At 42.3% G+C, this 13493-nt stretch overlaps 1 protein-coding gene across 4 annotated transcripts in view; it reads left to right on the forward strand.

Annotated features, from left to right (window-relative positions):
- Positions 1-13493, forward strand: part of PPM1B (protein phosphatase, Mg2+/Mn2+ dependent 1B) — a 162225-nt gene that overhangs the window by 129518 nt on the left and 19214 nt on the right. For all 4 annotated transcript variants that reach the window (XM_073672044.1, XM_073672045.1, XM_073672043.1 and 1 more), the window contains exon 2: positions 6732-7591. In XM_073672044.1, the coding sequence (XP_073528145.1) occupies positions 6746-7591 (846 nt within the window). In that variant the 5' untranslated portion in view covers positions 6732-6745. The remainder of the gene's footprint in view (positions 1-6731; positions 7592-13493) is intronic.

Raw genomic sequence — 13493 nt, forward strand, 5'->3', positions numbered from 1 at the left:
TTAATGACAAGCCCCTTGTCCTCAGTCAAAATTGACTCCATCATTATGGGGTTAACATTAATAACTTTGATATAACGCCGTCATATTCCGCAGCACTTTGCAATTAAGCAAAGGCCTGTACAGACAATAAATACATTACTAAGTAACACACAGTTCAACAGTCGAGTGAGGGCTCTGCTCGCAAGATTACAATCTATAAGGAAATGGGAGGGGGGGGGCAATAGGTGAAGAGTGCTTTTTATTATGGTCCAGCCATCAGTATAATAGAGGTTTCATATAACACTGCATGATCCCATTATTGGCAAGGATCTGAGTGCAGTGACCAAGTGCTATTGAGTGCATTGAGACTAACCACCTTGAATACACATATAAATTATAAAGACTGTATATGGGACTTGGAAGGGATCTATGAATCCATTGAATGGCTAATAGCTGATGTCCCATGATAATACTGTCTCTTGCAAATTTTTAATTTTGAATCCTTTTAGGGTCTTTAATTGGGGTTTTGGTGCCTACGGCAAATTGTGATTAATGTTGATTACCCCACGCTGACTGTCTTGAACAGCAATATTAGTATGTTAACAGACTATAGATGGTACTGGAAACCAAGTCTGCTGATGGTTTGTCCAATAGGGGCTGTGTATAGAGAGGATGAGTCCTAAGACTGCACCTTGAGGACATCAGACAGTAAGTGAGAGATTAGTGGAAAGAGATCTGACAAATGATACTGTGAAGGAGAGTTCCAAGAAGTAGGAGAACCAGGAGAGCATGTTGTCCTTGAGGCCGATGGAGCGGAGCATAGTGAGGAGGAGCTGGTGAGCCACAGTGTCAAATGCAGCAGGGAGTAGTGACCAGTAGATTTAGCGGTTAGTAGATCATTAGAGACTTAAATGGGTTGTCCACTACTTTTAATATTTGTCCATTCTATTTTTATGTTGAAAATAAGTATCTTTGTAAATACCTTGCTTTTCAGTTACTGCCTGTGAGCAGCACCTCCTTGGCCGCTCACAGGCATCACGTGACCCACGCCGATGTCACGTCAAGTGAGGCGTGACATCAGTGACGCGGTCTCCGTGGTGGATGCTGGCTTGTGGGCTGGATTACCCTGCGCGTCACACCCAGCATCCACCGTATGCTTTCCCAATGAATGAGAGGGAGAGCGCGTGGCGGATGCCGGGTGTGACGCGCAGGGTAACCCCGCCCACAGCCCAGCATCCACCGTGGAACGCAGAAGTAAGTCACCCTCGGCTGCATCCGGAACCATGACGTGACATCAGCAGATGTCAGAGCTGGCTGTATCTGGGGTCACGTGATGCCTGTAAATGGCCAGTGATGGCGCCGCTCACAGGCAGTAACTGCAAAGCAAGGTATTTACAAAGATGATTATTTTCAACATAAAAATAGAATAACCAGTTATTATTAGTGGACAACCCCTTTTAAGTAAGGGTAGTTTCAGTAGAGTGGAAACTGGATTGTAAAGGGTCTAGAAAGGAGTTATCTGATAGACAATGGTGGACCAAGCATTCCATGAGTTTAGACATGAAGGGAAGATTAGTCCATTCTGTAGTTAGCAGTTTTGGTTGAGTTTGGGTACTTTTAGTAAAGGGGTTATGATGGAGTGTTTGAAGGAAGAGGGAATATTGCCTCAAGAAAGACCTAGACCTGTCCCCTCTGCCTTTGACACAGTCGACCACTTTCTCCTACAAATTTTCTCTTCTCTTGGTATCAAACATTTTGCCCTCTCCTAGATCTCCTCATACCTAACTAACTTCCCCTTTAAAGGGAACCTGTCACGTCCTAGTTGCTATGTACACTGCCCCCATTGCTTTGTTAGTGATGCAATGTACATCACTAACCAGCTTTTTTCATTAAAATTGGTGGTAGTATAATGATTTTTTTTTTAACCTTTTATGTACTTATATCCTACCTGCTCATTTTCAGTCATAGGAGTGTGATTCTGCTATTCAATCAGGGGCGGGCATTCAGTCACTGCTGGCCCACGTATTTGAATATTGCTCTCGGCAAGCACTGATATTATTGGGGCGCTTGCACATTTCTACATGTCCGTCTGCTAGTCCCACGCCTGCGCAATGAGGCTGTGTGGTTACCAGCTTCACTGCCCATGTTCTATGTCTCTGCGCATGCACAGTGAAGCTGGTAATCACATAGCCTCACTGCGCCGCTTATTCCCTCTTCCAATTCCTCAATGAATCCAGTTCAAACTACTAACAATGACATACAAGGCCGTCCATAATCTTTCTCTCCAACTAATCTTTCGATACCGTCTCAAACGTAATCTCCGGTCTACACAAGACCTTATTCTCTTCTTTGCATTCATACGTTCCTCACTGAATTGCCTCCAAAATTTGTCCTGATCATTTATTCCCCCCTCCCCACCCCATCCTTAGGAATTCATAAGTAATCTGAAAACTCATGTCTATGGGAAAAACTACAGCCTGTGCTAAACCTGCTGTTACCTACCTACCACCGAGCTGTTGCAACCCCCTGACCTATTGTCTACTACCACAATACCCTGTAGGTTGTAAGTCCACTCTGTCTGTTTGTTCATTGTGGTTTATATATGTATCTTATATATAAACCCTTATCACATTATTAGCCCCCTGGAATCAATGGTGCTTTAAAAATAATGTCTATAAGTGGACATTCTGGTTTGGCTTCTTAACCAAACTCATGTGGCAAGACCTTTTTAAAGGGAACCTGTCACCAGGTTTTCCACATATAAAGTAGGGCCAGCACCTGTACGCCCTTATATATATCATTCTAGATGCTGTATAAAAGTCCCCAATGTGCTGGGCATAACACAAGACAGGCCTTTTATTATATTCACCTGCTTCGCTGTCCGGTCCTATGGGTGTCGCCGGTCTTGATCCAGTGCCTCCGCTCTTCTTGCGATTGCCGTGCTCCTTCTTGCTTCATGTGGATGATGTGTCCTACGTCATCCACACGGTGTCTTCCATCGTGCTCCTGCACAGGCATACTTTTCTATGCTGTGCTGAGGGCAGAGAAAAGTACTGTAATGTGCAGGCATGGGGAAAGGGCAAAGAGTGCCGGCACACGTGCACTACAAATCAGTCTTTCATGGCAAAACGAACTGCCAACACAGTAAGGTATCATGTCACACCACCTTTTATACTCTATAGGGAGTAGTGAGGCGCAGAGTGAGAAAACAAACCTCAGCACAATCTGTCGCCCTCTTTTTAACAAGTCTTTTACCTCGATCCAGAGTTGGATTCACATCTACACTACTCGATAAAGCTGTATAATCCTCCCTGCGCTATTGCTCCTCCTGTGTATGCTAAGGACTGAATCAGGAATCCATCTTTGTGCTATGAGAGATGAGACAGCCGTCGTACTCTCAATGCACCAGCTCAATCCGCTGTAAATTGAGAGCCTGTCGAGGGAGAAAAGTGTTTAAAAATTCAGGATACAAGCTATATAATCGCTATGTTCTCAAGTTCGAAAACACATTTTTTTTCTTGAGGTGTCTGCACCAAAATACACAATAAACAAAAAAGATTATAAATGTCCTATTTGCACTGAATGGATGCAATAATCAATGAGAAATGCTCAAAGTGAAATATAACCAGTAAAAATCTTGATTTAATAAAGTTAAATGTTTAAAAAAAAAAAAAAGTAGGGGAACATATTCAACATGACAAATACAGATATGAAAAGTGGATGAGCTATACAGTAAATTGCTCAAAAAAAAAAAAAAAAAAAGCAATAGTAAACAGTCAAGGTGTATGCAACTGGATATTTAACCAAGGTCAGGGTTCTCCTGATGAAGCATCAGTGAAACTCGTGTTGGGTTGTTGTCGTGAGCCTGTGTATTGTGTTGATGATCTGTCCTGATTATATGTATAGTTGCATCTTACATACTTTACACCTTGGGACTTGTATATAGTGTTGGCAGCTTAACCCCTTACCTCTATATTTATTTCATGCCTACATTTGCTGTGTGACCATATACATACCTGTTCATTTTGTGAATGCACGTTGCTGTATGCCTATCACTTATACTTTAAAATTTACCATCATCTCACATACTTAACTTTGTTAGGCATCAGGGTGCATATACTTTTGCCTGTTTACTATTTTGCATCATCTTTTTTTTTTTTTTTTTAAAGATTTTTACTGCTTATATTTCAGTTTGTCCTAGGATTACTTCTCATTTGTCTTTCAAAATAAACAGCAATGTGCTCCAGTTACTTCTGCTGTTTTTTTTTTTTTGCTGCATTTTATATCATTTCCTGTGTTTTGGTCTTTATGATTTTGTTTTTGTTGCAGACTCAACAAAACATTTTTTCACTTTTGATCCTCTAAGAAGCCCATGGGTGGGGTGAGCATAAAAAAAAATCTTTAAATGCACAATGAGGATGAAATCAAATCCACTTTGCTTGTACTATTAAATGCTGCAGATTTTCTGCACAAAAAGCCACAATCACAGTGCACTGTGGAGCGCCGCAAGTTTATGGCCACCCTAAAGCGTGAACTTTTTCACGTTCTTCTCAAGTAATACTCCAAGCTTCAGCTGAACATTATACATTCCTTATTCGAGGACCAGAGTATTGTACAAACAGACATTCACTTGTTAATATCATGTGGTGACAGCGTGGCTTCGTTTGGAAAGGAATGCAGTCTATACTACAAATAGCCCCGTTTGTTTCTTTGCTGCTGGTTAGGTAGCATTATGTAAAGTAATCACATATTATCTATTCCAATGTGGTGAAGTTGTGGTTTACCATTCTCCTCTAAAACTACTGACCTCAACTTACTAATAAGAAATATTAACAGCCTTTCATTATTTCTAGTTGCACCAACGAGCCTCTGCCAGGTTCACAAATGGTGGAATTTTCCCTCCACAAAGTTTGGAAGCAATAGTTAGCGCTAGAACACCCCACTGCTCCTATCATATTCCAGTCATCTGAGGGATTGGGATGTCATCACACATGGTCCGAACATGCTATCCAAGTCACAAAGTTGATGCGCTGTAGGAGTTTCTTTTAAACAGACTTTCTGAAAATGGCTAAAAATCCCTTTAACCCCTTCAGCCCCGAGCCTGTTTTCACCTACCTGACCAGGCCAAATTTTACAATTCGGAACAACATCACTTTGAGGTAGTAACTCTGGGACGCTTAAACAAATCCAAGTGATTCTGAGTTCTGTTTTTTTTTTTTTTTTCTTTCTTTCTTTCTTTGACATGTTGTACTTAATGTTAGTGGTAAATTTTGGTTGATATTTGTGTTTACTTATAAATATACAGTACATTTTTTTTTACAATAAATAAGTTTGAAACTTAATTTTTGTGCCCTTAAATCAATTAGTTTAACCACACCAAATAGTTAAGTAGTCGATCGCAGCTTTGCGATGGCGAGGGGAGGTGATCGGGATACTCACCCCCTCTTCCGGCCTCCAGCGCGGTCTGCCGTGGCTTCCTGGTGACAACATCCGGGTCACCAGACAGCAGGAAGATTCTTTGGTCATGCGCAATGCATAACCAAACTATCTTCTCCCTGTGCAGCATTGACAGCCTGTATAGCTTTTTTTTTTTTTTTTTGCGCATCACCATATTTTGAGAGCTATACAGTCATGCGAGTGCTTGTTCTTTGGGAGAAGCGTTGACTTTTTTATTGGTACCATTTTCAGGCACAACATTTTTTGGATCACTTTCTATTGCAATTTTTTTTTTTTAATGCTGTAAAATTGAGGACCACTTTTTCTACCACATTTTATGTTTTTGCCACCTTTTATCCAATAAAAACAATTTTTTTTGTTAGAAATTATTTTATTTTTGCATCACTATATTCTGGGAGCTATAACTTTTTCTCCTCTGGAGCTGTATGGCGGCTTGTTTCTTGTGTGAAAAAGTTTTCAGCGATAACTTTTTTTATTTACATTTGTCTTTTTGATTTGCGTTTTTATTCCATTTTTTATTTAGAGGTAAAGCATAGTTTTTTTGCCACATTTATTTTATTACGGTATTCACTGAAGGGGTTAACTAGTGACAGCTTTATTGGTAGAGTCCTCCCCCTCCCCCCAGTTTTACTTTATATCCTTGATCAGAGTAATAGGATAATAATGCGTTGTAATGCATTATACCTGTTAACTCGGATCACTTTTTAGACTTAGCTGCTGGCATGGCCTTAACAGGGCACCGTAGCTTGCAGACCCAGAGGTCATCATTTGACCTCTGATTTCCTTGACAACGATATGACCTTCACGTTGACGTCGCGGGGGTTCCGATTGAACGGAAAAGGGAGCCCCTTCACTCTCCCTGCCTTCTGAATGCTGCAATTGTTATTGATCGCAGCATTTACAGGGTAAAACAGGCGGTGCGGGCACTACTCCTGGCTGTGACAGTCTGGGCTCGGCTATCACTTATCGGTCTGTCCATTTGCGGGAGCGCACCAAAGAATAGGGGATGTTCAATATTGGGAAGGTAACCAATCCCCCCCTGTATTTATTTATTTTCTTTCATTCTGTGGATGGCATTTTAGAGCATCATCCTCTTGTATAACGCTGTAACATTTATGGATTTTTGTTGCGAAACTTGCATCGTGAATCTCCATGTCTGGACGTGGATTTAATGTATCAATTTATATAATCTCTATTTTGAAAAGCAAGGCAGTAACCTTTTTTATTTTTAATTTTTTCTTTACTTTTATTTAGTGTTGTTTGACCCTTTTTTTGCTATTTCTTTCTCTCTTCAGGCTAATTACTGATCATGGGGGCATTTTTGGACAAGCCTAAAACAGAGAAACACAACGCTCACGGAGCCGGAAATGGTTTGCGATACGGACTCAGTAGCATGCAGGGCTGGCGCGTCGAAATGGAAGACGCTCACACAGCTGTGGTGGGGATCCCTCATGGCCTGGAAGACTGGTCCTTTTTTGCTGTTTATGATGGCCATGCTGGATCTCGTGTTGCAAATTACTGCTCGTCGCACTTGTTGGAGCATATAACCGATAATGATGACTTCAGGGCAACTGAAATGTCAGGGTCCACCGTGGAACCTTCCGTAGAAAATGTTAAAAGCGGCATACGAACTGGATTTTTAAAAATTGACGAGTATATGCGCAACTTTGCCGATTTAAGGAATGGCATGGACAGAAGCGGCTCTACTGCTGTGGCAGTCCTTATTTCACCAAGCCATGTGTATTTCATCAACTGTGGGGATTCTAGGTCTGTATTGTATAGGAGCGGACAAGTTTGCTTTTCCACACAGGATCACAAACCTTGCAATCCAAGGGAGAAAGAAAGGATTCAAAATGCTGGCGGCAGCGTCATGATCCAGCGCGTCAATGGATCGTTAGCAGTTTCTCGTGCCCTCGGGGACTATGACTACAAGTGTGTCGATGGCAAGGGTCCTACCGAGCAACTTGTCTCTCCCGAGCCCGAGGTGTATGAGATTGTACGAGCAGAAGATGATGAGTTTATAATTCTAGCCTGTGACGGCATTTGGGATGTCATGAGCAACGAAGAGCTTTGTGAATTTGTCGACTATAGGCTTCAGCTAACAGATGACCTCGAGAAAGTGTGCAATTCTGTAGTGGACACCTGTTTACATAAGGTGAGTGACTAGAGAAAGATTTGTGCAATTCAAAGATAGACCTAAATGGGCAGAAGTCATGTTTAGTTTTTTTGTTTTGTTTCTACTCTCATTAGTGTTTGGTTGTTAAAAGGGATGTTCCATAAACCTTTATCACCTGTCCATAGAATAACGCCCCCAAAAATTCTCAATCCATGAAGCACAAACATACAACAACATCATTAAAAAAGGGAACTTTTTAATAAGGGCTAAAAATGTTTATTTATGAATCATGAAAATTGTTCAATCAGTATAACAAAGAATATCGCAAGAAGTGGGGGGGTACAGATGAAGAAAAGGTGGGTATTCCTGGTAAAATGTAGTATATTTACAGTGTGCCATGTATTTATATGGCATACTGTAAATATACTACAAGGAGAATACCCCTATATTCAAAATACGGACACTGTGTCAATATATCATAATTTAGCACATGCAGATCACATAAAATAGATAATCACTTATATAATGAAAAGTGACACCAGACCTGCATATAAGATCCCAAACCATAAAGGGATTAACCATACCAGACCTCTGAGCCCAAGAATGGGGGTCTCCAAGCAGTATAAATCCTCAGCGATTATATATCTATCCTGTGGATTGTTGATAAATGTTAATGAGACAGTACTTTTAAAGTGGTTGCCCACTATTTTGCTATTAATGCCCTATCTGTGGCATTGCCAGGTGTCAGACCTACTCCCACCGATCAGCTGTTATCTGATTTGGCAGCAGCCTTATGTACATGGTGATGTAAGTCGGAACAGCACGGGATACGCTGTTTAGTGGCAGCTCCTTGGTATTTCTTCCAGTATTGCTTCAGTGGATGGGGCCTTAATGATCATGCATTGCTGAAGGGCGCACAGCTCTTATCTGAGCTCATAGAAAGTCTGACGCAGGTATCAAAAAGCCTTCTTAAGGAACGGCTGCACAAAGCTGATGGACCCGCAGGACTCTGCCGGACCCGCACCAATCAGTACTTCTGAGCAGTTGGTAATGGTTAAAGGGAAAATGATGAGTGTAAAACCGTATTGTGAAAATTAAATGAAGATTCTTCTAAGTGCTAATGAGTGACTTGTTTATCACCAGTGAACCATTGGCGGGGTGATGGTGGTTTATGCAATTTTTAGGATATGTTCATTGCATGGATTCTGTCCATAATGGACACTGATTGCACTTTGCACTTCTGGAGATCCACACACGGATTAGCTCTATAGTGATTCAGTGGGGTTTTTCGTGGAAGATCTCCTGACACACTAGGGCAGGGTTACGTAATCCCTATTCACATGTATTTCAAGATATCTGCATGATATTTCTGGAGGAAGACATTCTTCTTTAAATTAGTAACTGATATTGGTGCAAGACAATTTTTTTGTCCTGAATGTAAACATGCATTACTAGTTACTGACAGCCAGCGCATATCTAGAAAATTATAAACCGAAACACTAAAAAAAAATCCTGTATACTTTTGGTTTGCAGCAATTGGGGAAAGGGTTGTCTGGACTCAACTTACCCTGTGCCACATTTATTGGCATTGAAGGGTCCTCAGCCGACTTCACAATGTAGAGAGTTGTAAGTGCTATGGGCACAATGGGTGAACTCTCCTAAACTTGTGATTATACACTGCTCAAAAAAATAAAGGGAACACTCAAATAACACATCCTAGATCTGAATGAATGAAATATTCTCATTAAATACTTTGTTCTGTACAAAGTTGAATGTACGGACAACAAAATCACACAAAAATCATCAATGGAAATCAAATTTATTAACCAATGGAGGCCTGGATTTGGAGTCACCCCCAAAATTAAAGTGGAAAAACACACTACAGGCTGATCCAACTTTGATGTAATGTCCTTGAAACAAGTCAAAAGGAGGCTCAGTATTGTGTGTGGCCTCCACGTGCCTGTATGACCTCCCTACAATGCCTTGGCATGCTCCTGATGAGGTTGCGGATGGTCTCCTGTGGGATCTCCTCCCAGACCTGGACTAAAGCATTCGCCAACTCCTGGACAGTCTGTGGTGCAACGTGACGTTGGTGGATGGAGCGAGACATGATGTCCCAGATGTGCTCAATCGGATTCAGGTCTGGGGAACGGGCGGGCCAGTCCATAGCTTCAATGCCTTCATCTTGCAGGAACTGCTGACACACTCCAGCCACATGAGGTCTGGCATTGTCCTGCATTAGGAGGAACCCAGGGCCAACCGCACAAGCATATGGTCTCACAAGGGGTCTGAGGATCTCATCTCTGTACCTAATGGCAGTCAGGCTACCTCTGGCGAGCACATGGAGGGCTGTGCGGCCCTCCAAAGAAATGCCACCCCACGCCATTACTGACCCACTGCCAAACCGATCATGCTGAAGGATGTTGCACGGCGTCTCCAGACTGTCACGTCTGTCACATGTGCTCAGTGTGAACCTGCTTTCATCTGTGAAGAGCACAGGGCGCCAGTGGCTACTTTGCCAATCCTGGAGTTCTGTGGCAAATGGCAAGTGTCCTGCACAGTGTTGGGCTGTGAGCACAACCCCCATCTGTGGACCCTCATACCACCCTCATGGAGTCTGTTTCTAATCGTTTGTGCAGACACATGCACATTTGTGGCCTGCTGGAGGTCATTTTGCAGTGTTCTGGCAGTGCTCCTCCTGTTCCTTCTGGCACAAAGGCGAAGGTAGCGGTCCTGCTGCTGGGTTTTTGCCCTCCTACGGCCCCCTCCACATTTCCTTGTGTACTGGCTTGTCTCCTGGTAGCGCCTCCAGCCTCTGGACACTACGCTGACAGACACAGCAAACCTTCATGCCACAGCTCGCATTGATGTGCCATCCTGGATGAGCTGCACTACCTGAGCAACTTCTGTGGGTTGTAGAGTCCGTCTAATGCTACCACGAGTGTGAAAGCACAACCAACATTCAAAAGTGACCAAAACATCAGCCAGAAAGCATTGGTATTGAGATGTTGTCTGTGGTCCCCACCTGCAGAACCACTCCTTTATTGAGTGGGTCTTGATAATTGCCAATAATTTCCATCTATTGTCTATTCCATTTGCACAACCTCATGTGAAATTGATTGTCAATCAGTGTTGCTTCCTAAGTGGACAGTTTGATTTCACAGAAGTTTGATTTACTTGAAGTTATATTCTGTTGTTTAAGTGTTCCCTTTATTTTTTTGAGCAGTGTATTACATGAGCTAATTGGATTAAGCTTGTACAACCCTTGTAAACCGCATCTGACACCAATAAATATACTGACATGTTTTAAGCACAACTCCGGAGTTGCATTGCTCTCTGTCCCTTGCCTGTAGTAGAATGCTTAGCTGCCCTCGTCTTCTGCTGATCCCGGCACTGCTGCAGTCATCTTCGGTTTGTGACCTGGGTGAGCCAGAATTCACTTCTCAATGTAAGCCTGAGAACCAGAGCAAGGCTTTCATAGACTTGCATTGAGAGCTTGTGACAGTTGCATATGGCAGGAGATGGTGGCTGGTAAATATTTTACTATGGGCAGGGACCAGACATTAGTGATATCACTTCGGGGAGAAAAAAAAAACTCTCCCAAGAGGCAGGGCTGTGGAGTCGGTAAGCCAATCCTCCCAACTCCTCAATTTCCTTGACTCTCCACTCCACAGCACTGCCTCGCTACTGAGCATGTACATAAAGTGCAGCACAGATTCATCTCCACTAAAACCTCAGATCCTTGGATCAGGAATAGAACAGACATTTCTAGGTTATTTCATTACTGTCCCAAATTCTTGTGAAAAAAAAATGTACAGCACATCCTGCACTGAACTACGGTACCCAATTTTTTTTATATAAGGAGTCGGTCCATTTTTTACCAGCTCCGACTCCACAGCCCTTCGGAGTGGGGAACCTATCAGCAGGATTTAGCACTATAAAGCTCCTTCCGCCCATCCCAATGACAGCGGCGCGGAATTTCAATAAGGAGGCAGGTCACTGAATAATCAGTGACCTGTAAAAGACTCACAGGAGGCTGGCGGTGGGACAGAGGAGCAGAAAAGACCCTTCCCCCTAGGCCCACCCAGATGCACAGATATCTTTAGGCTGTGTGCCCACGTAGCATTTTTCAAGCGTATATGCTGCGGATTTTCCGCAGCGTAAACGCTTGAAAAACGCATGTATATCCGCACCCCATGGTCTCCAATGGGATTCCGCAAGTTCTATGCACATGCTGCGGATTTTTCCGCAGCGTTTATGCCGCGTTCAAAAATCCGCAGCATGTCATTTAATTTTGCGTTTCCGCAAGCGGAATTGCCTTTGTCCAATGCATAAAAAACGCAAGGCAATTCCGCATGTGGAAAACGCGTGATAAACGCGCGAAAAATGCGCGATAAACGCGTGCGGAATTCCGCATGCGTTTTTCCGGGAGAGGACTTGCATTTATGCAGCAGAAATTTTCTGCTTCATAAATGCAACGTGGGCACATAGCCTTAGAAGCAAACATTAGAGGATAATTAAAAAACAACCACTGATCGGATTCCTACACTACAGGTGTCAACTCAGTGGCGCCATTATGGCCATGCCTTTTACTTTATAGTGCTAAATCCTGCTGACCAGTTCTCTTTTAAATATCATAGGGATTGAAGTGCTGCAGAATGTTTTGATGCTAAATAAATAAAATTAAAGAGGACATTTCCCTAAATTTTACATGTTGAATTGGTCACACAATGTAATAGTGGCTGCAGAGCGGAATAAAACTTTTATTTTTTAATTTTGTTTCTCCTAAATGAGTCATTCCATGTCAAGTGGACCAGTGGTCCCCACTCGACCTTCTCCGATTTTGCTGAAAATTTATAAGGATGTACATGTATGTTTGAAAAGAGGTTCTGTAAATTTTTAGGGCCAGATCTCAAATACATTGGGCACTGTTGACCTTTCACTGGAGGTTCCACCAAGCCTGCGACTTCAGCTAAGAGAATTTTGCAAACTTTGGCACATAGCCAGTATAGAACTCTAATGGCTATGATGCTGAAATTTGGCATACCAGCTCAACTTTTGCTGCTAAACACGATAAAATTATTACCGGCTATGACAAAACAATATTTCGGCCGCAATTTTGTGTCAAAGTAGCTTGTAAAACGCGTCGCATAAAATTTATGCCAAACTTTGCCCATATATAACTCAAGATCAAAAACCAATAGTAACTGGTGCTTTGCCCTGTACACCAAACATCTACATGACTTTGCATTGCTGCAATATCACGGTCAAATCATATGTATTTGTGGAAATATTCACACCCACATATGATGAAAAACTTAAAAAAAACGAATTTTACCTATTTTTAGGTCAAATTTCTCAAAAAGGGTACCCCTAAAATATATTAATTCTGATATCATTAGAAAGAGCACATTTTTCTCTACAATGATCATTGTTTTTTTTTTTGGGAGTCTCTCAGTTTAAGAAAAGAAAAATGCCACTGAACATGGTGTTATTTATTAATAAGCAATGAATGGTAACTGCACTATCCAAACCCTTGCGTTGGTCCATGGTGATTATACCACAACCAATTCCCTAAGAATTGGTATTATAATCCTTTTAAGAATTGTAATAATGCTGTCTTTCGAGAATTGGCAGCCTCATCGCCTAGGAGCCATGGCCGATAGCCGTGCAAGGCCAGCCGCGGGCGGTCTCTTTATCGCAGGTTCTGAAGCCTGAGGGTGGGTGTCTTTGCCTAGGATCCCAAGCCTAATATTGGGTATCTTTTGTTGGTTCCCAAGCCATAATGTTCAGTTGAAGTGGTCTATAATTGTTGCTGAATTTGCAACATAATCGGTTCAGAGAAGCTGTATTGTCTGCCCATTGCTGTTGCAGCTGGTGCTGGAATTATTGCAATGATTGACTGCTCGGGAATCCAGCATGTATCATTTCTCACAGGCCA

The sequence above is a fragment of the Phyllobates terribilis genome, unplaced genomic scaffold (genome assembly GCF_046119375.1).
Source record: "Phyllobates terribilis strain yellow unplaced genomic scaffold, ASM4611937v1 Scaffold_3__8_contigs__length_932513732, whole genome shotgun sequence".
Taxonomy (NCBI): Eukaryota; Metazoa; Chordata; class Amphibia; order Anura; family Dendrobatidae; genus Phyllobates; species Phyllobates terribilis.